This window comes from Sminthopsis crassicaudata, chromosome 6 (genome assembly GCF_048593235.1).
Source record: "Sminthopsis crassicaudata isolate SCR6 chromosome 6, ASM4859323v1, whole genome shotgun sequence".
In the NCBI taxonomy this organism is placed as follows: domain Eukaryota; kingdom Metazoa; phylum Chordata; class Mammalia; order Dasyuromorphia; family Dasyuridae; genus Sminthopsis; species Sminthopsis crassicaudata.
The window spans coordinates 181401018-181428587 of record NC_133622.1 but is presented as its reverse complement, the minus strand read 5'-3'; the positions used below and the strand labels follow the sequence as shown (position 1 = coordinate 181428587).

Genomic DNA, 27570 nt, shown 5'->3' with positions numbered 1-27570 from the left:
AGCTCGTGGCAAAAGAAAGCATCCATTTAAAAACACTAGAGTGCATAGGAATAAAGGGAGTGTTTCTTAGATAAGCAGCATCTATCCAAAAACATCAGCAAGCATTACATGTAATAGGAATAAATGAGAAGAATTCCTAGTAACATCAAGAATGAAACAAGGATGCCCTTATCAACTCTATTATTCAATATTGTACTAGAAATATTCATTTTAGCAATAAGAGCAGAAAAAGCAATCGAAAAAATTAGAAAAGGCAATAAGGAAACAAAACTATCATTCATAGTATATGACATAATGCTATACTTAGAGAATCCTAGAGAATCAACTAAAAACTAGTTGAAACAATAAACAACTTTAGCAAACTTGCATGATATAAATTAAACTCACATAAATCATTATTTCTATATATTACCAAAAAAGTCTAGCAGTAAAAGATAAAAAGAGAAATTCCAGTTGAAATAACTATAGACAATATAAAATATTGGGGAGTCTCCCTGTCAAGAGTAACACAGGCACTATATGAACACAATTACAAAACACTTTTCACACAAATTAAGTCAGATCTAAACTGGAAACATCAGTTGCTCATAGGTAGGCTAATATGATAAATATGACAATTACCTAAATTAATTTATTTATTCAGTTCCATGCCAATCAAATTAACAAAAAATATTTTGTAGAGTAAGAAAAAATGATAAAAAAAATTCATCTAGAAGAACAAAAGGTTAAAAATATCAAAAGAATTAATGGGAAAAAATGCAAAGAAAAGTGGCCTAGCTGTACCAGTTCTAAAACTATATTAAAAAGCAGCAGACATCAAAACTATTTAGTACTGGTTAACAAATAAGAGTGTTAGATCAGTGGAATAGGTTAGGTACACAAGACACAATAATAAATGACTATAATAATCTAATGTTTGATAAACCCAAAGAGTCCAGTTCCTGGGATAAGAACTCACTATTTGACAAAATTGCTAGGAAAACAGGAAAACAGTATTGTAGAAACTAGGCATAGAGTAACACCTCACATCCTATACCAAGAAAAGTTTGAAATAGTTACATGATTTAGACATAAAGGATGATACCATAAGAAAATTAGGAGACCAAGTGATAGTTTACTTATCTATGCATAAGGGGGGCAGCTAGGTGGCTCAGTGGATAGAGCACCGGCCCTGAATTCAGGAGGACCCGAGTTCAAATCTGGTCTCAGACACATAACACTAACTAGCTGTATGACCCTGGGCAAGTCACTTAACCCCAGCCTCAGAAAAACAAAAAAAAACAAAAAACAAAAAAAAAAAAAAAACTTATCTATGCATAAGGAAAGAATTTATGACGAAACAAGACATAGGAAACATGAAAGAACAAAATGAATAACTGTGAGTACGTTAAATTAAAAAGTTTTTACACAAACAAAACCAATACAACCAAGATAGAAGGAAAGCAGAATGCTGGAAAACACTTTTTACAATGAATGTTTTTGATAAAAGTCTCATTTCCCAAATATATAGAGAATTGACTCAAATTTATAAGAATACAAGCCATCCAACTGATAAATGGTCAAAGGATATGAACAGACAGTTTCCAGATGAAGATATTAAAACTATATAGTCATATGAAAAAAATGCTCTATATCACTATTGATTAGAGAAATGCAAATTAAAACAACTTTGAGGTACCACCTCACCTCATAACATTGACTATTATGATAAAAAAGGAAAATGATGTGGGAAAATTGGAACATTGATATATTATTGGTGGAACTGCTAATTGATCTAACCATTCTGGAGAAGAATTTGAAATTATGCCTAAAGGGAAATTAAACTGTGCATACCCTTTGATCCAGCAATAGCACTTCTAGTCTGTATCCCAGAGAGATTATTTTTAAAAAATGAATAAGGATCCATATGTATAAAAATATTTATAGGAGCAATTTTTGTAGTGACAAAATACTGGAAATCGAGGGGATGCCCATTAATTGGGGAATGGCTGAACAAGTTGTGGTATATAAATGAAATAGAACACTACTATGCCATAAGAAATGATGAGCAGGCAGATTTCAGAGAAGCCTGAAAAGACTTAAATGCTTAGTGAAGTGAGTAGAACTCAGAGAACATCATATATAGTTTCAGCAACAGTGGGCTATGATCAACTTTGATAGATTTAGCTCTTCTCAACAACACAATGACCAAAGAAAATTCCAAAAGATTTGTGATAGAAAACTCTAGAATCTGAATGCAGATTGAAGCATATTATTCTTACTTTTTTTGTTGTTTTTTCATTTGTTCTGATTCTTGTTATATGACATGACAAATGTGGGAATATGTTTAACGTCATGGTAAATGTAGAACTTATATCATATTGCTTGCTGTCTTAAGTGGGGGGAGGAAAAGAGAAAAATTTGGAAAATCTTTCAAAAGTGAATGTTGAATACCATCTTTATATATAATTGGGGGAAACCATTAAATACAAAAAAAATTTTTTTAGGGCAAGAACTGTATCTTCATCTTTGTCTATCATCTCAGAGAACAATAATCAATAATTAATTTGTTGATTTTATTTTTTAAATCCACACCTAAGAAATAAATTAAAAACTTTCTTATGCCCTACCTTCCTACACAGACAAGAAACTAGAATCCCAGAGTTATTGTCTATACCTGCTACCTTCTTTGTGTAACTGTCTTTTTGATTACAATGACACAAAGATGGAACTAAAAATAAACTTTTGTGTTTTGATGACTGGTTCCATTTAGTTGAGATTTAACACATTTAACTCATAGAAGAATTGTTTGGAGGATGAACTAACAATAATTTTCAAAAACCTGACTACTTGTTAATCTGAGTGAAAACTGTTCTACATTACAACTAGTCTAAAAGTTCCTTGAAGGCAGAGCCTTTTTTTCCCCACCTATCAGCTAGCATCCCCAACAGCACACAATAGGAGCTTACTAAACAGTTGTTGAGTTAATGATGATAAAAGAAGCAGCATGGTGTTCTCCATATCAACTGATATTGGAGGCAAGAATCCTAACTTAAAGTCTAGCCTTTGACATATATAAGATATGTAACTCTGGACAACCCACTTAAAAGATCAGTGCTCTTGTCAGTTTTCTTTCTTTCTTTCTTTCTTTTTCTTTTCCCATTTTAAGTATTTAGTTAACAGGAACCTGGCTTCTCTTCCTCCCACTTTTTTTTTTTTAATTAAAGCTTTTTTATTTTCAAAACATATGCATAGATAATTTTTTAACATTATTACCTTGAAAAATCTTGTATTCCAATTTTCCCCTCCTTCCCCCCCACCCTTTCCCCTAGATGGCAAGTAATCCAATACATGTCAAACATGGCAAAGATATGTTAAATCCAATATATACATACATATTTATACAATTATCTTGCTTCTTAGCAGTTTTTTAAGGCAGAGATAACCTTGACCTGTACAGGTAAGACTTTCTTTCTCTAGGGGTTCTCTCTATCAATGAAATCGAAGGTCTAGTCCTTATCTCTAATTGATGCAGATGAACTGTGTAAAAAAAAACAAACAAAAAAAAACTCCCCTTTTGATCTGTAAAAATTAACATTCTAAAATTGTGTCCCCTTTGATTCCTGGCCTTCAAGACTCCAGAGAATCTAGGAAGAGGCATAAAATCCAGACCAGTATCATTCAATTGGAAATGATCCCTCATTGAAACTGGATCCCCCATTCAGGCTGAAAAAGCCTTCAAAGTGATTTTCATTTAATTGGGAGATCCTGGTCTGATAATCAGCTCAAACTACCCTAAGATCTGCCCATAAAATAGATTTCTGTTCACTCATTCTTTGCAAACATCTTCAAGAGATTTAGCCACTAAGAAACAGCCTCTTAGTGAAAAAATAAACCTTCCTTTTTGCCATTAATACTTTGGGGTTCGTGAATTCTTTCATGTTGAACCTGTGTGCCGATCAGAAGGGGATTCCCGCATCAACTATCTCCACTGCCACTAGAACAGCATCATAATCATAATTTTAAAAAAGGAAATTCTTACAGGACAAATTTAGGTTATATATAAGGAACAATGTATTTAAAGAGTTATTAATATTGTTATTACTAGCTGTTGGACATAATTATTAGTTATAAGCAATAATAACAATATATAGAAAATGACTTAGTAAGTAGAGGGCTAGTTGTGGATTGAGGAAGGCCTGAGCTCAAATCCGGTTTCAGACATTTTGAAGCTATGTGAATCTGGACAAGTCATTTCACTTCTGCCTGTTTCAATTTCCTCAGCTATAAAATGGATATAATAATAGCACCAACTTCTCAGGATAGTTGTGAAAGCCTTAGCCTACCTGGCAAACAGTAGGCACTTAGTAAATGTACATTCCTATCTTCCCCCTAAACATTTTTAGAACATTTGAAACAACTCTTACCAATTCTCGTTGAATTCCTTTGCTTCTTGCAGTAATACCTCAAGCAGATATATAATATTAGGAGAAGAAAGATGGCCAAAGCCCACCAGAGCCATTTTTCTTTTGATTTTTCATCCTTTTCTACAAAGAAAATAGACAGATGTCATCTATTTTTATTACTTTAAAGCACTAGAAATATAAAAATTAATTCCCAAAATGTTTAGTGATATCACTATGAAAATTTAACTCTTTTGATTCCAGGGGGGTTTTAGTAGTATGTGCACAGAATCAATAGAAAATGTTTATAATAATAAATAAAGTTATATAGTATTCTACATACATCTGTATCCCACAAAAACTCTAAGATGCAGGCAGGGCAGCAATTATCATTTATATTTTCAATGTGAGAAAACTAAGCCTCAGAAAGGCTAAGTTGTCACATATCTAATAAATGGTAGCAATTATATATTACCACTTATTATAATGTATGCATATATATATATATGCATATATATATATATATATATATAAAATGAGTTAATATTACTAGGAAAACATTTTCAAAACTGGAAAGAGCCAGCTCTGTATTTGTATTTTCAAAATATATGCAAAGATAGTTTTTAACATCTACCCTTGCAAAATTTTATATTCTAAATTTTTCCCCTCAGTTCCTTCAACCCCTCCCCTAAATAGCAAGTAATCCAATATAGATTAAACATGTGCAATTATTCTACACATATTTCTACATTTATCATGCTGCACAAGAAAAATCAAATTATGATTTTTCTTGTGCAGCAAGATAATTATATAAATATATATACAAAAGAACCCCAAAAATATCCATGCCCTCAACGCATGGGATCTACAATCCTATTGGAGGAAGACAATACACAAAAGGTGGAGAGCCATGGAGGAAGAGAACTGGCAGGGGGGAAGAGTGATGGCAGGAGTGTTTTAAAATGTAAGTTCCTGGAAGGCAGGGATTTGTTGTTGTTATTTTTTGCTTTTATTTCCTTAGACCATAGTACAGTTAATAAATGCTTACTGTCTGACAAAAAAGAAAAGGAAAGAAAAGAAAAATCAGATCAAAAAGGAAAAAAGAAAGAAAAAAGCAAATAAACAACAACAAAAAAGCACTTCATTTTATTTATGAGAAAACTTGGGTACAGAAAAGTAAGGTTGGAAAGGACCACTAATAAAGAAGGCACCCACTATGTCTGTTTTGTAATAATTCTAATGGTTAGGAAGGTTTCCTTCTATCAAACTTAAATATGCCTCTTTGCAACTTCCTCCATTGAGCCCGGCTCTTCCCACTGGGGCCAAGCAGAGTAAATCAAATCCTTTTTCCCCCAAGATAGTCCTCCAAATTCTTGAAGACAGTCATCATTTCCACTGACTTCCCTGCCAAATCTTGTCATCTCTAGGCTAACTTCTTCAATCAATTCTCACATAGGATGATCTAAAGCCCCTTGACTATCTTAGTAGGCCTGATCTGGACATTGTTATAAAGTTTATCAATTTACTTTGTAAAATGTGGTGCCTAGCACTTAAAATCAATATTGCAAATACAATTTGACCAGAGCAGAATATAGTGCAGATCCCCTCCCTAATTTTAGATCCTATGTTTCTCTTAATGTAAACTAAATTGCTTCTTCTCTGAGCCTCAATTTACAAGAACATTGAGCAGATCCCACTAGAATTTTTATTAGATATTTCTAAATGCCATTAATTTCTTATTTATTAGCTATTTTAAATAATTAATATTCATTAATTTAATCAATGCTTATTAATGTTTATGCTATTTATTTGGCTGTTGGTTTTTTTTACTAGTTATTTATTTAACAATTAATGTTTATTATTTAGACTATTTATTTATCCAATAGCTGTTTTTATTAGTTGTGTATTTAACTCTTCTGTTGGTTTAATTTTAGTATATTTATGACAGTCTCCTGACAAGATTATATGCTCCTAGAAGGTAGGGAACATACCTTTGCATTTTTCCCAGTTGTGGGCACAGTACACTTACTACATATTTATTAAACAAATAAAAACTTGTTTTTGATCAAATGAACTCTGGTTAATGCCCATAATGTGAAAGGGATAAATGGCAGCTTCAAAGATCGGGCACTGGATATAGAAAAAAACATCAATTGTTATCTGCTTCCAGGTATGGCTCATTTCTGAGTGTTTTCTATCAATGGATGCTTTCATTCCATGAGAGGAACAGGAAGGAAGGAAAGAAGATAGAAATGGGCAGATGGTACTGAATTGACCTACATCTAACAACTCAGCTGGAATTATTAATAATTAATCATTTTTCAATCCCTCACTCAAAAAGGTGTTACTGGGTATCTTTTCAATGCTATGCTGGTAATTATAGTGGACTGTGTGTATGTGAATATACACACAGGAGAGATCAAGGAGGGGACTCAAGCACTAGAAAAATTTAATACATGGTCCCTGCCAAGAGACATCACTACATATTGCATAAAGGCCATCCTTCAAGTAAGGAAGCCCTGTTTCACATCTTGTCTCTGAAAGGCAGCTGCATAACCATGAACAAGGCACCTTCCCCCCAGCCTCAATTTTCTCCTCTGTAAAATGGGCTTTGTGTAACATTGGTCTCACAAGGTTGTGGTAAAGATCAAATGAGAGAATATATACATACACACCATATACATATACATAGATAGATAGATAATTATGTAATGAGTGTACTGGAGCCAGCTCAAATTGGTTCTTGAGAGCTGTCTTAAATTTTCAGTATATTTACACCTCAAAAGTCAGCAAAGCTACAAATCAGGACCTGATTTTTTTGTTTCATTGATTTCTAGATTTAAGAAAAGGATGGAGAAATGTAGAATAAACTTAAAAGTGTGTCATGGATATATTCCAATACACTCTTCCCTCCTTCCTCTCCCCACCCCCCACTACCCTGGTTATTAAATATCTACCAGTGAATACCTGCATAAAACCCTATAGTTCTGTCTGTTATTTACTACCTGTGCAACTGGCCAAATTATGGACCCTCTCTGAACCTTTGTTTTTTTAGTCTGTAAACTAGTGGGTTGGACTAAAGGACCTTAAAAGTTTCACATCCCATGATCACCAGTGTTTCTACATTTTGAAAAAAAATTGGATTTCTATTTGGATATCTACAGTGAGTTGGACATAGTGGATAGTGTAGGCGCAGGAAAGTACAATGGAGAAAGAATAGCTTCTTCAGAAGAGGACCAAAGTTTAAATCCTATTCCTGATACCAAGTATAAACTTGGGGAAGTAATTTGACCTCCTCGGCCCTACTGTCTTTCTTCATAAAATGAGATGAGGGTTATGAGAGGTAGTTCTCGCTAGTGCCTTACCTTTCACAGTCAGATGAGTCCCACCTCCTTTTCCTTGCACAAATGTAGGTATTTCAATTGTTATTTCACAGAAATAAACTCCAGAGTCACTTATGTTCACGTTTTTCAGTCTTAGACATTCCTTCCTGAGCCCTGAACTGAATTTCAGACTGTCAGTGGAATTGTTGTACAAATAATTCTGAATGAGAATTTCCTGGTCTGGAACCCCTGGACTGGGTACACTGGTTTTGAGATGGTTCGATTTTTTCCATTCAACTCTAAACTGTTCCACTTCAGAAGGGACATTCCAGGAGCAGGTTATTTCAACAGATTGTCTTACTTGTAGCTGCAGGATCCCTGCAGGACTCTGAGTGACTGTCAAGTTTTTCCTCGATGTTAGCGCTGTTAGCAAAAAAGAATTATCACATATTAACTACTCAAGAGAAAACCAAAATATCCCCAAAATGGGCATCCCAATCCCTTTTTAGGGTCTCACAAAAATCTATGGACTTGACTTTTTTTTTTAAATCTGAAAAATAAAGAAGGTAGAGCTGATTACCTATAATTTTGAATTTAAAGTTGATGAGGATCTTAGAGAATAGGTATCTCAACTCTCCATTTTACAGATGAGCAAAACTCATGAGACCCAGAGAGGCTGTGTAATATTCAAGATCACATAGCTAATAAGAAATAAGTAAAGCAAATAAATTCCCTGCTTTCAGGGAGCTCAGAGTCTAATGGGGTAGATGATATGTTAAAAAAAAAAAAAAAAAAAAACCTATATAAATAAGACTTTATACACATACACATTCTGCATACATATACATATAAATATGTGTTTACACTTGTGTATACATGTATACATATACACACATGTATGATAATCAACAGAGAGAAGGAAGGAATTAATGATTAGTTTTTTTGTTTTGTTTTGTTTTGTTTTGCAGAAAGCAGGATTATAGCTAACTTGAAAAACCCTGGGAAATAAGATAGTGGATTTGAAGAGGAAGAAAATTGCAGACTTGAGAGACAACCAATGATAATTCTCTGAGTTATGAGACAGTTAGTTCTTTGCTGTCAGAAAAAGGAGGCCCGTGTCACTGGGTTAGAATACATAGAAAGGAGTAATGTGTGAGAAGACTAGAAAGGTAGAAAGGGGCTAGTTTAGGAGGGGCTTGGAAAGCCAATAAGAGGATTCTAAATTTGATCCAAAAGGTAACAAGAAACACCAGGGAAAGACGAGGCAGGGAGATCAACCAACAGGCTACTATGATAGCTCAAGCATGAGGTGATATGGGCTGGGACCTGGATAGTGGCAATGTCAGAGGCAAAGAGGGCAAGATTAGCGGGACTTACTTAACTATAAATTGGATATGGGTGATAAGAAAAAATGAGGAGTCAAAGATGACAATTAGATTTTGAGCCTGGGTACCTGAAAGGATTACTCAACACTCAAAGTGATGTGGGGAAGAAGGAAAGGACCTGGATTCAAATCCCAACCCTGCTATCCATCTGCCATCTGTATGACCAAGAGTGAATTATTTAGTCTTTCTGAAGTTGTTTGCCCATGTGTAAAATGAGGGGGTTAGTCTTCTATAATAAGTAAGTTCTTCCAGCCTTAAATCTAGGAGCCTATAAATCTGTTTATAGTTATAAAGATGTTCCATCTTGCATTCTTCAGTCATAGCCTTAAAGAATCCCAGGTCATGTTCACCTGAGACTTCATATAATCCAACCTTCTTATTTTATGGATGAGGTATTGAGGGGAGAGTGTTAGTGAAGGAAAATTTACCTCATTGAAAACAAAACAGTCTGTGTGACTGTGGGCAAGCTGCCTGATTTTTGTAAGGCTTAACTTCCTTATCTGTAAAAAGAAGAAGGTGATTTTGTGGCTGCTGCGCTCCCTACAAATTCTCAAGCCCTAGACTTGTTATGGAAAACCGGCTCTGACCCTGACATCTTATGGGAAGAGAAATAAAAAGAAATCAGTTAGAAAAGGATCCAGCTGATAATCCATTCATTGTCAGCATTTTTGTTTTTGTATGATCAGTCTAAATCTAATCAGATAAGAGATCAAGATGAGCTGTATTTAAGAAATGTAATGCTTTTAATGATCCCAAGCTATTCCTTACAATTAAAAATCCATTTTAAAAAAAATGTTAAAAAAGAGAAATTGTCTTAGAATTTTAGACTTGCTTGTTACATAATTTCTCTGGATCTCACTTTCCTCATCTGTAAAAGGAAGGGGTTAAATTAGATGATATCTAGGGTCCCTTCCAGTTCTACAATAGTGCTCCTAAGGGCTGCTTCAGCCCTTTCATCATGTAGAGAGGGAAAGTGAGATCCAGAGAGATTTACTGAAGGTCATATAGCAGGTTAGGGTTAGAGTCAATTAGCCCGGTGGTCTAAACAAATATGGCTGACTGGATACTAGGGAGCCTCTTCTGCCACAGTCTGATCCTAGGCCTGATCACAAAGCCTAATCACTCCAGGCAGTGGAGACAAAGGGGAAAGAGAAAAGAATTTTTTTAGTTTTGTTAAAGAATGAGCACACAAAAGAAAAGCAGATAAAGTTCAGACTGGGAGACAGGTAGCATTGTTGAGTTTGTTTGTTAGGGGTTTTTTGGTGGTTGTTTTTTCAAGCAAAAGTGTAAAGGCTTGAATAGACTCGGAGAGTCTAGTCTGGGTGACTTAATGACTTAAAAGGATAGCATTAGGGGAATCTGCCAGAAGCTGTCTTACAAGTTCTACTTGAAAGCTCTTCATTCATTTGTTCACCAAACATTACATATTTATTTATTACCTGAAGGGCATTAAGCTAGGTATTAAGAGGAATTTTTTTTTTTTGTTTGTTTTGTTCCAGACTATCTCAATCACCCCAAGTAGGGAATTCCTAGTATGCAAACTTCCTTCACTAATGTAGATTAGCAATTTATATGTAATTTAAAGGTTTTAAAGAGTTGCCTGAGGCTCAGAAAGATTAAGTTACTTGACCAGGGTTACACAGCCAGAATGTGTCACAGATTATACTTGAAACTGGGATTTTCTCATCCATCTGCCCATTGCAGTGTGGCTTCATCTTCCCACTCATCTATGGATTCAGAACTATTCAACCTAGTTTCAGAGGTGGCTAAGATCTGAACTTGGATCAGGAAGACTTCAAAAAGCTCTTAATACAATTAGGATCATCTTATTTAGAGTCAAAATCAAGGAAGGAAATAAGCCCTTTTAAGCACGTATTAGGTGCTAGAGTAAATGTTTACAGATATGAACTCATTTACACTAGGAAGACCAGATCAAATCCATCTCAAATAGTTACTAGCCATGTGACTCTGGGCAAGGTACTTAATCTCTGTCTGCTTTAGTTTTTTCAACTATTTAATGAAGATATTAAGAGCACCTACCTCCCAGAGATGTAGTAAAAATCAAATGAGATGATATTTGTAAAGATCTGAGCAAATAATAGGGCTTAATAAATGCCTGTTTCCTTCTTTTCCTACCAGTCCAATTATGGCCTGTGATTGCTCAACCTAGTAGTAGTTGGTTCCCCATTTCTATACTCACAAAGTTGTTCTTTTGAAAACATTTAATACTAAAAACCAGTTCTTAAAATGAATGAAACTCAAGGGCTTCATTTAGTAGAATTTGCTGACCATTTTAGAAATCAATTTATATTCAACCCTTTTAGCTGTCAATAAAGTATAACATGGTCATTGCCTAGAGAAAAATATGGGCCTAGAAAAGTTCCAAGAGCCCACCTTCCAATTATTTTTATTCTCTTCATTCAAGTTACAACAATCAGGCTTTCTAGGTTTTATCAGGGGTGGTAATGGAAAGAACTGGGGATAGGGCATCATAATGATGAGGGTGAACCCTGAAACTATCTCCCCTTTAATCTGCAAAAGAAGGGTGACTGGGGTCTCAAACTCTCCCCTAGGAAAAGCATACCTCTCCCAGATAGTGCCCTCTTAAATGGTCTCATTCAGTTGGAGATTTCAGCCTGATATTCCTATTGAGTGGCTTGAAACGCCAAGATAAACATTCTCTTTTCAACTGGAAATCTAGGCCTGGGGGCATTGACAACATTGAGGGATTCAATTTTTAATGGAAGCTTGAGCATCAGACTGCTAATAAAAGACAATTCTGAACTCCAAATCTCTGCAACCAGAGGGGATTCCCCACCTCAATTCTCTACTGGGACTCTCACTTGGTCAAATTATTTTACCTTTTTGGTCCTCAGTGTCCTTATCTGTAAAATGAATGGCTTGGACTAGATGGTCTTTAAGTCTATATATAATACATTGGGATAGATTTTTTTTTAATTTTTAATTTATGGAATAAAACAAGCATTTCCATACCATATTATAATTTAAAAGATAATTGAACATTTAATTGTACACTTGTTATTCCTTTTAAATATATAATAAATTTATCATGTAAATTTTTTTTCTTCTCTTTCCACACCCCCTTAAAGATGGCTACCAAGAGATGTAGACTTTTAAAAAATTCTATATATATGCAAATATAGATTTTTTCTTTTGAAAGGCAATGTGACTTGCCCAGGGTCACACAACTCTGACCAGTAAGTGGTAAGTATTTAAAGGTGGATTTGAATTCAGATCCTCCTGACTCTAGGACTTGTTCTCTAACCACTGCACCATCTAGCTGCCCCCTAATTTAGAAAGCTTTACAAAATTGTAGGATAGGATTTAGGTATTCTGGATATTTAATATGCACCTAAAAAGAGGGAAGGATCTAACATGGTCTAACAGTGAGGATTCTAGACTTGGGAGTTAGGAAGCTTAGGTTTAAGTCCTGATTTTTACCATGTACTACCTTTGTGATCTCAGACAAATAACCTCTCTAGGTCTTAGTTTCCTCATCTATAATGACCTTATTATATAAGCCTTGTTATATATATTGTTGTTATATATAATGTTATATATTATAACAGCCTTGTTATAAAGTGCAAATTAGATCATATTTGTAAAGAACTTAACTTTGCACATTGGCAAGTGCTTAATAAGGGCTTGCGTCCTTCTTTCTTCCAGCTCATTCTATGATTTTAATGCAATCTCTGAGCCTCAGTTTCCTTTACCTGCAAAATGGAACTTGTATTCTCTACCTCACAGAATTTATGAGAAAGAATTACATAAATGCAGTCTTTTAAAAATTAATTCATTCTCTTAAGGTGTAATTTAAGTAAGTCAGAGATTCTAAGGATAATATCTTAAATTCATGTATTTATATGGCAGGGAGATTAAAATTAAATCATGAGGGAGAGAGGGAGAAAGCAAAGAGGAAGAAAGAGAAGGAGAGAAGGATAGTGAGAGGGAGAAAGGAAAAAAGGAAGCAAGAGAAGAGAGGAAGGGAAGAAGAGAAGAAGAAAAGGAGAGAGAGGGAGGGAGGAAAAAGAGGGAGAAAGAGATCAGGGGAAAAGAAAGAGAGGTAGAAAGAGGGAGAAAGAAATGAAAAATAGAGAGGAGGAAAAAGAGAGACGAAGAAAGACAGGAGGAAGGAGGAAAAGAAGGAGTAGTGTGAAAGGGAGAGGTAGAGAAGGAGGGAGGGAAATAAAGGGAGAGGGAGAAGAGGAAGGAGAAAGATGTAAAGAGACAGAGAGAGACAGACGGAGAGAGAGAGAGACCACAGAGACAGAGAGAGAGAGAGAGAGAGAGAGAGAGAGAGAGAGAGAGAGAGAGAGAGAGAGAGAGAGAGAGAGAGAAAGAGAGAGAGAGAAAGAGAGAAGGAGAGAGAGACAGATAGACAGACAGAGGGGGTGGGGGGGGGAATCTTACCCAGGTAACAGGGAGCCAACAGAAGAATCAGTTGCACACAACCAGGGCCATGTCAAGCAGGCCCCACGATCAGGCCCAGCTTCAATGACTTCCTCAATGGGCTGCTACATTTTACTCTGAACAGAAATGGATCAAAATTGTTTATTTCAGATGATCCTCTTGTGAAGTTCTTTTGGTAACTGCTGTGGGAGGAAGAAGACCTTGAACCCACATCACAGAGACAGGAACTCAAAACCCCAGTAAACATAAAGCTAGTGACAACAATGCATTCATGCTGAGGTACCAGAGGCCTACCTCCCTCATCTCATGGATGAGTGGGCCTATCACCTTTAAGGGCTAGCAGACCAAGTCCAGGGAACAAACTGAATATTGCATTATAAAAATAACAAGGACAATAACTTATATTTCCTTTGCATCTTAAGGTCTACAAAGTTCTTTTGTCAGACTTTAGAGTATGTAGATCATGCAATCTCTGTTTCAGATGAGGAAACTGAGGGTCAGTAAGGAAAACTGACTTATTTGAGTTCATGCAGCAAGTTCAGGATTGAAAACCCTGGTTATTTGCCTTCCACATTGTTTCCACCATCTGACACAACCTCAGGTTATGGCTGGCAGCTTTCCATCCAAATGTAAATGCTTTCCAAGCCCATTTGAGCCTAGGATAGACTTCAAGGAAATCTTAGGTAGAGTTGTTCTACTCCTCAAAATGTCCTTATCACCCAGCATTTTGGTGTTCAAGCTGCTGTTTATTTCTAGAATTCTGTGGCTGATAAATTAGTAAAAATAAATAAATAAATAAATAATTTAATAAAATTGCTATGGTTCTCCCTTCACTGCTTGCATGATGCTAGCAATCTGGAGCATAATACAGCCAATTGTCCCTTTTTCCACAATTTACCAGATTTCTACCATTCTCTCTTTCTATCTGTCTCTGTCTGTCTCTCTGTGAATCTCTCTCCTTTCTCCCTTTCTCTCTCTCAATTTTTCTCTTTCTCTTTTCCTCTTCTCTTCCTCTCTCCCTTTCCTCCTCTTTCTCCTTCCTGCTATCCTTTTCTTCTCCTCCTTTTTCTTTGCTTTCTTCTCCTACCCCATGCTCTCAATTTAACATCCCCCCATGAACACATGAATCTAAGACCTTATCCTTAGAATCCATGCTTACCCTTCTTTCTCCCTCTCTCTTCCTTTCCAATAAGATAGAGATATGGGTAAAACAATTTATCTGAAGAAGATTTGGGGGTTTTAGTGGGCTGCAATGTCAATGTCACTCAAAAGTCAATGGATAAAACGTGCTAAAGTTCTGGGCTACACTAAGAAAGGTTCAGTTCTTGGGAATACTGATAGCTTCATTGGTTTCGATGCCTTTCATCTATAAAATGAAGAAGCTGGAGATCTTGTGGCTCTAAATCTATGATACTTGTGATTCTTTGTCTTATATGAGACTGTCCAGAAGTGTCAAAATACCTGTGATAATATATCCTGGTTGGAATTAAGGAAAGAATTTATTAAATACTAGACTTGTTAAGCCAGGTATTGAGCTAAGCACTTTACAAATATTATCTCATTTGGTTCCTGCTATTATATTATATATGTATACACATATATATTTTTATTATAGCTTTTTATTTACAAGATATATGCATGGGTAGTTTTTCAACATTGACCCTTGCAAAACCTTCTGATCCAACTTTTCCCCTCCGTCCCCATGTAATCCAATATATGTTAAATATGTTAAAGTATGCTATTATATACTTTATGTCACATATTATGTCACATGTCATATTATATTATGTCACACATATAATATGTATATTACATACTATATATATAACTATTATAACCCCATTTTACAATTGAAGAAACTGAGGCAGAAATCAAGTATTTTTTTTTTTTCCAAGGACACATACCTAGTAAGCATCTGAGGCTGGATTGGAACTTAGGTTTCCTGACTCCAGTTCTAGAGTTCTATCCACTGTGGACTTTAGCTGTCTGCATCTACTTTGTGGGAATAAAATGATGTAAAATTTGTAAAGAGTTTTGAATAGTGTTACATAAACCCTAGATATTATTATTTTTAATCATCATCATCCTCCCAGTTTTTAAAGCACTAAACACACACCATTTTGTTTCACTTCACACTAACCTTTCTGAGTATGTACTGTTAACATAAGCAATCTTGATTCACTCTGAAGGTAAATATGCCCAAGATTGCAAAGCATGGAGGAACTCAAACTGAAACTTGAAGCCAGATCCTTCTGTGTCAGATCTGGGGCCCTTCCTCTAAAACCCCCTTGTTCACTGGCAGCCCTTCTTCCCACTGCTGGAATTACTAAGACTTATTTTAATGGGTTTTTAGCAATAATGAAATCTATATTTTTTAATGCACACGAGCTGAGCAGGGAGTAGGAAAGTTAGACCTTAGAATTCAATTACTCCTATTGAATAATTTGGTAAGGTCATCTTTTTAAAAGAGGGTCATTCTGACATATATAAAAGCTGAGTAACAATCTACTTACATCAGTTAAGAAAAGGAAAAGACCATCCCACACATCGTTGACCTTTTCAGTCACAGAATTAGAATGATTCAGTTTTCTACAAAAAGAAAAAGAATAGAGCTGACGTTATAAAGTAGGATGCTCTGACCTCAAGTTTCCAAGTTGATGAGACGCTACATTTGTACCTTCTTTAAAAATCATTCTTAGCTCATAAACTTAAAAAAAAAAAAAACTACAAATTTGTTGATGTCTTTTACTATCACCTACATTTCCCCTGTATGTCTTCCTCCTAGAGAGCCATCTTTTATAAGGGAGACCTTTTTTTTTTAATCCACAAAACTAATCAATACATAGAAAAAAAAATCTTACACGTTCCAGATTCAAAGACCCCCAGCCCTGAGGAGAACTATGGGGAGAAGGTTATACTTGTACTTTGTAACTTTAAAACAATCACTTTCAATCATTTTGTGATGGTTGTTATTTTCAATTACATTGTAGCAATCATTGTATATATTATTTCTTTGGCCCTGCTCCCTTCACTTTACATCAGTTCATAGAAGTCTTTCCATGCTTCTCTATATAATGTTATTTATTACCACAGAGTAACATTTTATCATGTTGATAAAGCATTTTTTTAGCATCTCTCTCCTCATCTGATGACCATCTCCTTTGTTTCCAATTCTCTGCCCTGACAGAAAGTGATGCTGGAAACATTTTGCCATATATGGAGCCTTTTGTATTGCTTTCTTGGGATATATGTCTATTGATGGGATCTTGGAGTCAAAGTATCTATTGATGGGATCTTGGGGTCAAAGGAGTTAAACCTATTCTGGTTCAGAAATATTCTAGAACTCAAGGGGAAACTCTAACAATATTGAGAGCTTCATAGTATTACAGATTTAGAGCTAGAAAGGACATTGGACATGACTGAGTCCAACACACTCATTTTATAAAGGAAGAAGTACCAGAAGTTATATAATAATAATAATTGCTAACATACTTATATATTGCTTGCCATGTACCAAGCACTGTACTCAGTGCTTTACAATTATTATCTCATTTAATCCTCAAAAAAAAATCTTATGAAATAAGTGCTATTATTAGCTTCATTTCTTACAGATAAACTGGGGCAGACAAAGCAAAGTCATGCAGCTACCAGCTGCAAGTATCTCAGACCAGATTTGAACTCAGATCTTCCTAATTCTAGACCTGGTATTTTATCTACTGTACCACCAACCTGCCTCTCATTTAGCTAATGTAGCAGAGGTAGGATCTGAACACGAATCCCTTGTTTCTAAAAGCAGTACTCTTTCCTTGATACCACATTCATCTGAATTCAACAAATATTTATTAATGGCCTACTCTATGCAAAGCACTGAGGATAAGAGAACTGGAAATAAATATAGTTCTTGCCTTCAAAAAGCTTACATTCAATGAGGAGGCAGGCATGTGGTATTTATGCTGCTAAGCATAGTGCAAGGCACTGTGTGATGGGGAAGGGGAGGAGAGGAGAGATTCAGACCGAGAGTGCTGTAGAAAACTTGGAGGAAGGACAAAATGCCTTTGGGTGGGTGGGTGGGGGAATCTGGGAAAGTTTCATGGAGAAAGCAGCATCTGGCCTGGTCCTTGGCCAAGGATTCTGAAATGAGAAGATGAGGGAGTATATTGCTGGCAATGCGGAATGCCCGAAGGTGGCAGCTGAATTTGGGAAAGAGCCAGATGTCTATTTTGACTGGAACATAGAGTGTATAAAGGGAATATGAAAGAGGCCACCAGAAAAGGTAAGCTGGAATGGATGGCTTTCTAGGTCAGGGGTTTTGTCACGTGGCAAGAGGAAGTTTCCTGGTTTTTGAGCAGAAACAGATAAGACCAGATATACTTTAGCAAGATTAGTCTGGTGGTTCTGGAAAAAAAAAAAAAATTGGAATGGAGAGAAAAAGGGAAAGGGAAGTTAGAGGATCTTTGAGAGTAAGAATCACTTCATTTATTGTCTTTTATTTCCAGTATCCAGCGAGGTGCTGGGAATAAAAGACACTTAAATGCCAGTATATTGATAATTTACTTAAGAAGTGATAAAAGGATCTGAATTAGGTTGGAGAAGGGAACAAGCATTAATTAATGCTCCAGTCCTTTACAATTATTATCTCATTTGATCTTTACAGTAGCTCTGGGAGGTAGGTATAATAATTATGCCCATTTTAAGGAAATTGAAGCAGAAGTTAAGTGATTTGTCTGAACTCACACAGTGTCTGACAGTAATAGCTACAAGAATGGAAAATTAGAGGCAAAGGAGGTTGTGGAAATAAGATTGACAGAACTTGGCAAATGGATGAATGTAAAAAGAAAAGAGAGTTGAAGATGACTACAAAACATTGATTTAGAGATAACTAGGTGGCACATGGATAGTGTGAGGAATGCAAAATCAGAAAGACTAGATTCAGTCACTAATTAGATTTGGGAGTCAGGCATATTCTTGGTCTCAGTTTCTTCATCTGTAAAATGGGACTGATAATGGCTCTCACCTCTTAAAGTTGTAAAGATCAATTGAGTTAACATATAAAATAATTCTAAACCTTAAAGCACTATATACATGTAAGGTATCATTGTTATTGGAAAAGAGAAATGAAAGGAATCGGATTGGTTTCAATAGAAAGATGATGAGGTCTGTTTTGGACATGGTGATTTTGAGACATGAGGGGACATTCAGATAAAGATATCCAGTGAATAATTGCAAGACTGGAATTCAGGAGGAAAATAAAATATATAAATTTGGGAGTAATCTAGACAAATCTCATCCATAGGAATGGATGAGATCATCATCAGAGAGATTATAAAGAGGGGAGGGGATCCAGGGAATACGTGTTATATTTTGCCAAATGCTTTTTTCTGCATTTATTGAGATAATAATATGACTTCTATTAGATTTGTTATTGATATAGTCAATTACACTGATAGTGTTCCTGCTACTGAACCAACCCTGCAATCCTGCCATTACTTAGTCATAGTGTATTATCCTGATGAAAAGCTGTTAAAAACTCTTTACTGATATTTTAAGATTTTTGTCTCAGTATTCATTAGGGCAATACGTCTATAATTTTCTTTCTCTATTTTGGCCCTTCCTGGTTTAGATATCAGTAACATATCTGGGTTATAAAAAGAATTTGGTAGGACTCCTGGATGAATTGTTTAAAAAACTCTAAGGATGAGGATTGAGAAAAGGCCATCAGAATCACTGGAATTAGAATCACAGAGTTAGAAGGATTGACAGAGGCCTAAATGGCCTAAATGGTCCAATATCTTCATTTTATAGATGAAGAAACTGAGGATCAAGGAGGTTATTAAATTACTTGCCCAAGATCACATAACTAGTAAGCATCAGTCACTGGTGTCCTCTAAGAAACTTGCAGGTTCTGTGAAGTGGTGAAGTCTGAAGCCAGAATGTAAGGGATTCAAGAGTGGGTACATAATAAAGAGAGTTCTTAGAATTTAGCAGTGAGAGGAAGGAGAGATATAGGGAAATAGCTAAAGGAAAATGGAAGGATCAAAAGGATAGTGATGTCTGTAGGCAAGGGAAAAAGTTTGGCCCACAAAAAAGGGGATATTGAAGAGGAAAAAAGTAGGAATGATCCTCAGACCAAGCTTCTGAAGGAGCCAGGAGGCTCTGGGACCAAGGCACAATGGAGGGTGGAATGGAAAAGAAAAGGGAGACATCACCCCTAGAGTGAGACTGAAACAAGAGGAAGGGTTAGATGAATATGCAGAGAAGTCCTGAGATAAAATGAAGGGATGGGAGGGAATTTATAAGGAATGTCTTCAATCTATTTCATGGATTAGGAAGGGAGGTCCTCTTCTGGAAAAAAATCACTTTTTGTTTCTTCCCTCTCAGGAGAGAATCAATCTAGCCTTCTACTTTCCTTAAAAGATCAAAGCCAATTAACTGAGGCACAGAAAAATGAATTTTCCTAAATGTCTAAATCAAGGTAATAATTTATAGTCCTTTAAGGTTGACAAATCACTTTTCTCAAATCAGTCCAGTGAGACAGGTATGTGTAACATATCATTATCCTTACTTTAGAGATGAGGAAACATAAACCTCAGAAAGGTTGTTATCTAAGGGGGGACAATTCAGCAAGTATTTAACAGTGAGGGGAAGACAGATACAGGGAAATAAATAGCCTGAGGAAAATGGTAGGGTCAAAAGTATAGTGGAGACTAAAACATGTATATAGACATATTATTAAGGGTTGGGGTTAAGACTTGAATTTTGGACCCAATTCCCAGCCCAATCCACTCTGGTACATGAAAGTAGTGATGCTTGGACCAGAGTCACATTTACCGATGAGAGAGACAGAGCCGGGGCAGAGAGACAAAGAGAGAGAGACAGAGGCAGACAGACAGAGACAGAGAGACAGTGAGAATTAGAACTAGAATTGTAGGGTATGAGAATCAGATTTATAGGCTATTGTGTTTAGAAAGTCCCTTAAAGCTTCCCTAGTCTGATCATTTAAATGTGAAGAAATGAGGGTTGAATTACTCAGGCTTAAAGAACTCTTAAATGGCAGAGTCAGGCCCAGGTCTCCTGACTGCCTCCTACTCAGCATTCAAATCCACATGCAGAAAATCACGTGTGATTATGCAAGAGACTAAAAACAGGCATCTCCTTTAAAAGTTCCCGGATGCTGGTGGGTGCACAGTTTCTATTCATCAACTCAAAGATGAGGAAGGGGTCTAATTCCTTTGTCACTCAGGGTTTGACATCTGGCATTCTCTAAGAGGGCAGATGTTTGGCAGAATGGCCATATGTGAAGCAGAGGGAAAAATCAAACAAAAAACAAGGCTACTGAACTGAACTCAGTTGTTAAAAGCAAACACTGTAACAGGTGAAAACCTTTCACGCCTTGGTGGGGGAGATGGCCAGCACTGAATATAACGGTCATCTTCAGTGTTTCTTTTGAAATGCCTCATCAAATACAAACCAATATTGTCACAATGAACACAGGAAAGACTTTGCTCACTGCTTCTTTGGCCAAGTTTCCCTCTCCCCTTTCTGGCACTAGGATCTCTACTACGTATCACAGAACATGAATGGTGAGAGGGGTTTTAAAATGTAGAATGTCAAAACCGAAAGGAACATCAAAACACAGAATAGTGAAGCTGGAAGGTATAGAATGTCAGAGAGGGAAGGAACCTTACAATGTAGAGCAGCCCTTAGCTTGCAATAGTCTCAATTATGGCTCAAATCAAATTAAAATGAGAAATATTGAACAAAATAAATAAAACTACAATAAAATATAGATAATATCACTATGTGCTATTCTAAGTTAATAGCTGGTCTGGAATGATCATTCTGTGGGGTTTGGTACGTCTGTTTCTTCAAATTCAACACCACTAATATCAAATGTCAAAACTTGAAAGGTCCTGAGAATGTAAAATGTTAAAGATAGGAGAGACCTTAGAATGAGGAATATTAAAGGATGGAACGGGTTTTGGAGCACAAAATGTTAAGAACACAAGAAACCCTAGTTTATTAATAAATCTAGCCCTTATTTATTTATTTGTTTGTTTGTTTGTTTATTTATTTATTTTTGATGAAGCAACTGCTTCAAGTTAAGTGACTTGCCTAGGCTCACACAGCTAGCCCTTTAAGGTTGACTTTTCTCAAACCAGTCCAGTGAGACAGGTATTATACATATTATTATCCTTACTTTAGAGCATCTGAGGTCAGATTTGAACTCAGGTCCTCCTAACTTCAAGACTGATAATCTAACTGCCTGCCATCTAGGGAAGGGGGTGGAGGGAAGGAGGGAAAATTCGGAACAGATATGAGTGCAAGGGATAATGTTGTAAAAAATTACCTATGCATATGTACTGTCAAAAAAACGTTATAAAATTAATTAAAAAAAGACATAAAATTAATTTAAAAAAAAAGACTGATACTCTATCCACTGTGCCATCTAGCTGCCCCCCCTACTTTTTAAAACTGGATCACAGAGTGATTTGCTAAGATCACCCCAGCACATTTTGGGGGGCAATATTCCACATTGACAAAAGGAGACCCTTTAGGCAATGGAATTATTTATATGTACCTATATCAGTCACACCCCACAATTGGGGAGCTAATGCTGTCATAGGTTGTCATCACTGCCCCCAAAAACCCAGAATGCAGGCAGTGGTTATTTTTCTCCAGAGCTAACACTGGAGGCAGGCAAAACCGGCAGCTTCAAATAGAACACAATGAATTTAGAGGGGGTAGTAGGAATAATAATAACTGATATTTTTTAAAGTTTTAAGATTTGTAGATCAAACCTAAATATATATTATGATATACAAATATGATTATATACTAAAATATATGTATATTTGTATATGATTACACATACATATCTATATCTGTATATGTATTTACATATCTATATATAGATATATATTGATATCACTGGATATGAGTCATTTTGACATGATTTTATACAGACATGCATATTTTTAAAGCCAGAGAAACCTACTCTCCCTGATCCACAAGTATGTATTTGTTACATTTCCAGCACAAATGCCTCATCCTGCTCTATCACTCCACTTCCCACTTTCAGTGGCCTTTGTTTGTACCTAGTCCAACATATTGCTCATGGTAGAGATTTCCTAAATTTGTGTTGAATGAATAGTAGGGATTACTAGGCAAGGATAAAGAGATACTTTAAAAGATCACCTCCATTCCATTTGACCCTTATGAAGGGCCTACCAAGTACAAGGCCCTTTTCTAGGCAATGTAGATACAACACAGGTCTGGCTCTCCAGGAGCTAACACTCTAATTTAGGAGTCTGAAATGGAAAGGGGAAAGGATATGTACATTAAAAAAAAAATACACAAAGAAATGATAGAAAGCAAAACCAAGTCAATTCAAAAATGTCCAAGGGAAGTGCCATAAGAAACTGGAGGAAGGAAGATGAAGGAGGTCAGAGAAGACTCCACAGAGGGAGTATCTGAACTGGGCCTTGAGGGGAAGGAGAGATGAGGAATTCAATCCCCCATTTCTCTACCAGAAGGATTCTACCTCCTCAACTTTGTCAGATTACTTATAATTTAATTATTATATTATAATTATATTATACTTATTAATTATAATAATAAAATAAGATAATAATAATACAAATAACTGAGCAGCCACTTTAGGCTTGACCTGAATACTCTGGGGAAGAAGCATGGAACTCCTGCTCTGCTCCCCCTCAAGGAATTCAGCTGGGGAGAGATAAGATATGTACAAAATGATCCATGCAGAATGAGTCTATGTTAAATTGCAAGATCCAGTGGAGGTGATACTGGGCCTTTTGTTTTAGCCCCAGGGGAACAGCATGGGCAAAGGAGATAAGAATATAGATTATTATTGGAGATGCTGAAGTATCCTTGACTCGAATCAAATACCACCATAGCCACTTACTACCTGTGTGACAAGTCACACTATGTCTCTGGGTCTGCTTTCTCTTTTATTAAAAAAATAATAATAATAAAGGAAAAAAAAAAAAGGAGGGGCCTAGGAGAGATGTAGGTGATCTCTGAGATTCCTTCTAGTTCTAGCTCTATGATTCTAGGAAGTCCTTCATTTCTGAGAAGTCCAGGAAAATTTGCATTTCATTGGCAGAACTTTGAAAACCAAGGTTAGGTACTTTAATGAAGCCTTCTTTCCTCATTAAGCCCATTTCTGGGTTTCAACTCCCACTTTTTTCTTCAGGGATCACAGCATAGCAAAAGTCACCACTAAACTGTGGACCAAACTCCAGAGTGCCCGCAACCAGATTAAAATGTAATTGGGAAATGTTTAACATAATCAATAAATATCTGATATAACACAGATAATATTAATTTGTAGCTTAAATTTAATTCATTTATATTTGATTTTGACACCGTTGCTGTAGCTTACAAAGGGTTGCTTTGGAGTTGGAAGACTCCAGATTGGAATTGGGAGGAATGTAAGCTCTTGAAGGGTGAGAAAGGTTTCCTTTTAGTTTTTATAAAGGCAGTTAGGTGGCTCAGTATCCCAGTTTTCCCACATCGCCTCCAACATTCATCATTATTTTTACCTGTAATTTTAGAGCAATACATTCATAATCAGGAAGACTTGAGTTCCAACCTGGACTCAGATAGTTATTACCTATAATCCTGAGCCAGTTATGTTGTCTGCCTCAGTTTCCTCATCTGTAAAATGGGGATAATAATAGCAGTTACCTCTCAGCCTTGCCCTGATACTTACTAGCTTGGCAACTTAGGATGGGTCACTTTTTTTTGAGCCTCATCTGTATAATGGAGAAAAATAGGATCTACCTCATGATGTCATAAAGAGGAAAGTCTTAGAAACAGGAACTTTTTCTTATTTCTCTTGATTTTCCCCCAGTTCTCCCTATGTTCCATGCTTATAATATTCATGTAAAAGGGACAGAGGCAGCTCAGAGCAAATAAAGACCAAACTCTTTATGTTCGTGAGAAGAAAAAGCCAGTGATAGTTGCATAATTTACAGTTTATTACAAAATATACATATTTCTTCCTCTATAAATTCCCACTAGCCTTTATTATCCCTTTAGCGGTCCATATGCAAGGCTTCAAAGACATTCAGGACAGCAGCAGGGATAGCTTTTCATTGCTTTTGAAAGTGGATAAAAAAGGTCTTTATTTCCTTTGGGTGCAGAATGAAGGTGGAGTTTCCCAACGATGCCCTGGAACACCTGTGGAAGTCTGGAAAGGACAGAAGGGTTAGTTCTGACCTCAACTCTAACCGTCTAGTCGCTAGCTCTTCCTGTGCCAGGCTTGGTAATCCCTCTTTAACTTCCTGGTCCCACTCCCCAATCCCCCACTCAATCTAACTCGTCAGCCTAAACCAGAAAGTATGAGAGCTGATGGGAAACAGAGAACTTCCCAGCTGGAAGGAGTTAGCACAGTGCTCGGAGCTGGAAGAGAAGTTGGGGGACCTTCTAGTCCTGCTTCCTCAGTCTGTGCAGGAAGGTACCAAGCTGAGACAGCGGCACCTGTCAGCCCAGGCTCACAGTCACTGGTGGCAGCTATGCTACGGGCAGTCTTCTCTCTTTCCATTCTATCAGATGACTCTGGATTCTCTGGACTGATGATGCTGGGCAGTCACTTTCCAGCCGCCAAATAAATGTGTGTCAGGTTTGGCAACACTAATCTGCTAAACTGTACAAAGCCTCATTCTCGTGGGGCTCAATAGAAAAAGTATCAGAGTCTGAGGGAAACCACCTTCACTCGCTGAGTGAATGGAGCAAGGCACTTCCCTTCCCCAGGACTCAGATTCCTCCCATCTACAATGAAGGGTTTGGTATTCTCTAAGATCCCTTCCAGCTGACAATCCATCAATCAGTCCACAAGCATTTGTCAAGCACCTACCAGGTGATGGGCACTGGGGAGAAAAAGAATGAAACGGTCCTTTCTCTTAAGGAGTTTACATTCTGTGCTATCTGGGCCCTTCCAGTTCTAACATTCCTAAGTTCTTGTTTGCAGTGAAAGGCTCTGGCAGGTTGCTTCTGGTATACCATGAATGCTAGACTCAAATATTCTGGCCCCAAATGTGTAAGCGCTACTCTAAGTTCAACTGATGGATTCCTTCTGGAGGGCACCATGACCAAGATACTCCTAAAGCTCTCCCACCACTGGCTATAGCCTGATATTTCATCCTCGGAAGCAAAGCTTTTTTCCTTGAAAGTATCGATCCTTACTAAAATGAAAAGGGCTTTGGGACCTGAAGGGAATGGGATGTTTCTTAAGGAGGGAGAAGCGAACAATATAGAAGGCAAAACCTGAAAGGCTAAGGAAACTGAGTCTGCTTCAAATCATATTGAGGGCCAGTCCAAAAGCAGAAGGTAAATGGTCCAGATTCTCAAGGAGGTCACAGCCTAGATGGCATGAGACCCAGTGAAGAGTCATGGGGCTAGCTGGAAGCAAAGTAGCTGCCCAAAGTCTCAAAAGACTTGAGAGGGACAGATAGGAAGGGGAGGAACCTATGATTTTTCAAACCTTGGCCTTCAAATTTGGCTGTTTTCCACCTCCAACGATTCAGGTCTTTCACATCCCAGGTCCCTGTGAGGGAACGCTCCTCCACCAAAGCTACTGTCCCCATACTCTGGAGCAGAGACTGTTAAGAAACAAAGATATCAGGTATTGAGTTATTTGCAAGGCCTGCATGAAACCACTTTTTTGAAAAGTCTGCTTAAAATAAAATGGTCTCCAACAAGAAAACAATAATAGCTAGAACACTGTAAATAGAAAGAACCATCACTACCATTTGAAAATGAATGTTGTGAAATCACATAGAACAAGTCTGCTTCCAAAAAAGAGATGAGAAGATATCCTCTCCCACTCACTATTTTGTGGAATGAGGAGGTCCACAGGTGCGGTACATTGCATACATTTACACAATTTTTAAACTATATTGGTTGGTTTTGCTGATCACTTTTTTCTTGTTTTTTTTTTTCCTAAAAAAATGTTGTTGTTATATAGGGTGGTTCAGGAGAGGAATATGCAGAGGGAAATTTCAACAGAAAATCAATAGGCATCAATAAAATTTATAGTGATGCAAATAGATGTGGCTCACAATGTGAGCCATAGACTCATGCTCTGACTTGGTCATCGCTTGGGATGATCAGAATTATGCTCCCAAATCGACAATACCTGAGACAGGTCATTGAGCTTATGGGGACTCACAAAGACATTTCTGAAGTTCTCATAAAGTATGGCTTCTCCTGATAAATGTGGATAACTCAAAGTTAACTATGGTCCCAATGAAAAATATTCATATGAAAGGAACAGAATAGAAACAGTCCCAGTTTTTTCCTATCTGGGACAATTATAAAGATAGCAATGATTTAAATTTTTAGAATCATGCTAGCTGCTGCAAGGGATGTCACGATGGGGAAGATATAGTCCTTGCCGTCATAATCTGGATGGGGAAAAAAGATGTGGAATGATGGAACTAAAAACAAGGATCATGGAGTTTCAAGGAGGGGAAAAAGGGATCTTAAAACAGAGGATATTAGAACCAGAAGCTTAAGGTCACTGAATTCAATCTCCTTGATTTAAATTGGAGGAAACTAACACCTAACAAGAGCCAGAGTTGGAGTCAAAAGGGACCTTGGAGAATTCCCACTCCCTCAGTTTCACAGACAGGAAAACTGACAAATAAAAAAGTTAAATGGCTGCTCAAGGTCACACAGATAGTATCTTAGGCTGAATTGGAATTCTGATCTTTCTGAGCCCAGGCCCAGAACTTTATCAGCTGCACCACCTGTTTATGTTGCCAAAAAACATGATTCACCCCAGAAGTTCAATGCTGGGAATGACTGAATAAATTGTCTCACTGATTAACGTGAATATTTACAATGATGAGAGACGTGGAACTAGAGTAGGAAGACAAATCTTGGGTCTTTTTTAAGTTTCCTGGGGACTTCAGCATCCTCATCTAAAAACATTAGGAAGTTGGACCAGAACATCTTTGAGGTCCCTCCAACCTTATAATTTCAAATAATTTGAAAACAAAGAAATCACAAAAATGTATGTGA

The 27570-nt window shown here is 36.7% G+C and overlaps 1 protein-coding gene and 1 long non-coding RNA gene across 5 annotated transcripts in view; both read right to left on the bottom strand.

Moving 5' to 3' along the window:
• The window catches only part of LOC141546904 (uncharacterized), a 43548-nt gene extending 29804 nt beyond the window's left edge, over window positions 1-13744 (bottom strand). The window contains exons 1-3 of the long non-coding RNA XR_012483460.1: window positions 13522-13744; window positions 7748-8128; window positions 4407-4526 (exon numbers count right to left, since the gene is read on the bottom strand). This is a non-coding gene — a long non-coding RNA (uncharacterized LOC141546904). The remainder of the gene's footprint in view (window positions 1-4406; window positions 4527-7747; window positions 8129-13521) is intronic.
• A 1695-nt stretch (window positions 13745-15439) lies between these two features.
• The window catches only part of MAN2B2 (mannosidase alpha class 2B member 2), a 68191-nt gene continuing 56060 nt past the window's right edge, over window positions 15440-27570 (bottom strand). For 2 of the 4 annotated variants that reach the window (XM_074275061.1, XM_074275064.1), the window contains 2 exons: window positions 26030-26147; window positions 24504-24736 (listed from right to left, as the gene is read on the bottom strand). In XM_074275061.1, coding sequence (XP_074131162.1) covers window positions 24639-24736; window positions 26030-26147 — 216 coding nt within the window. In that variant the 3' untranslated portion in view covers window positions 24504-24638. Of the gene's footprint in view, window positions 15517-16034; window positions 16111-24503; window positions 24737-26029; window positions 26148-27570 lie in introns of those variants that run through there. The other 2 variants (XM_074275063.1, XM_074275062.1) reach the window with 2 other exon arrangements.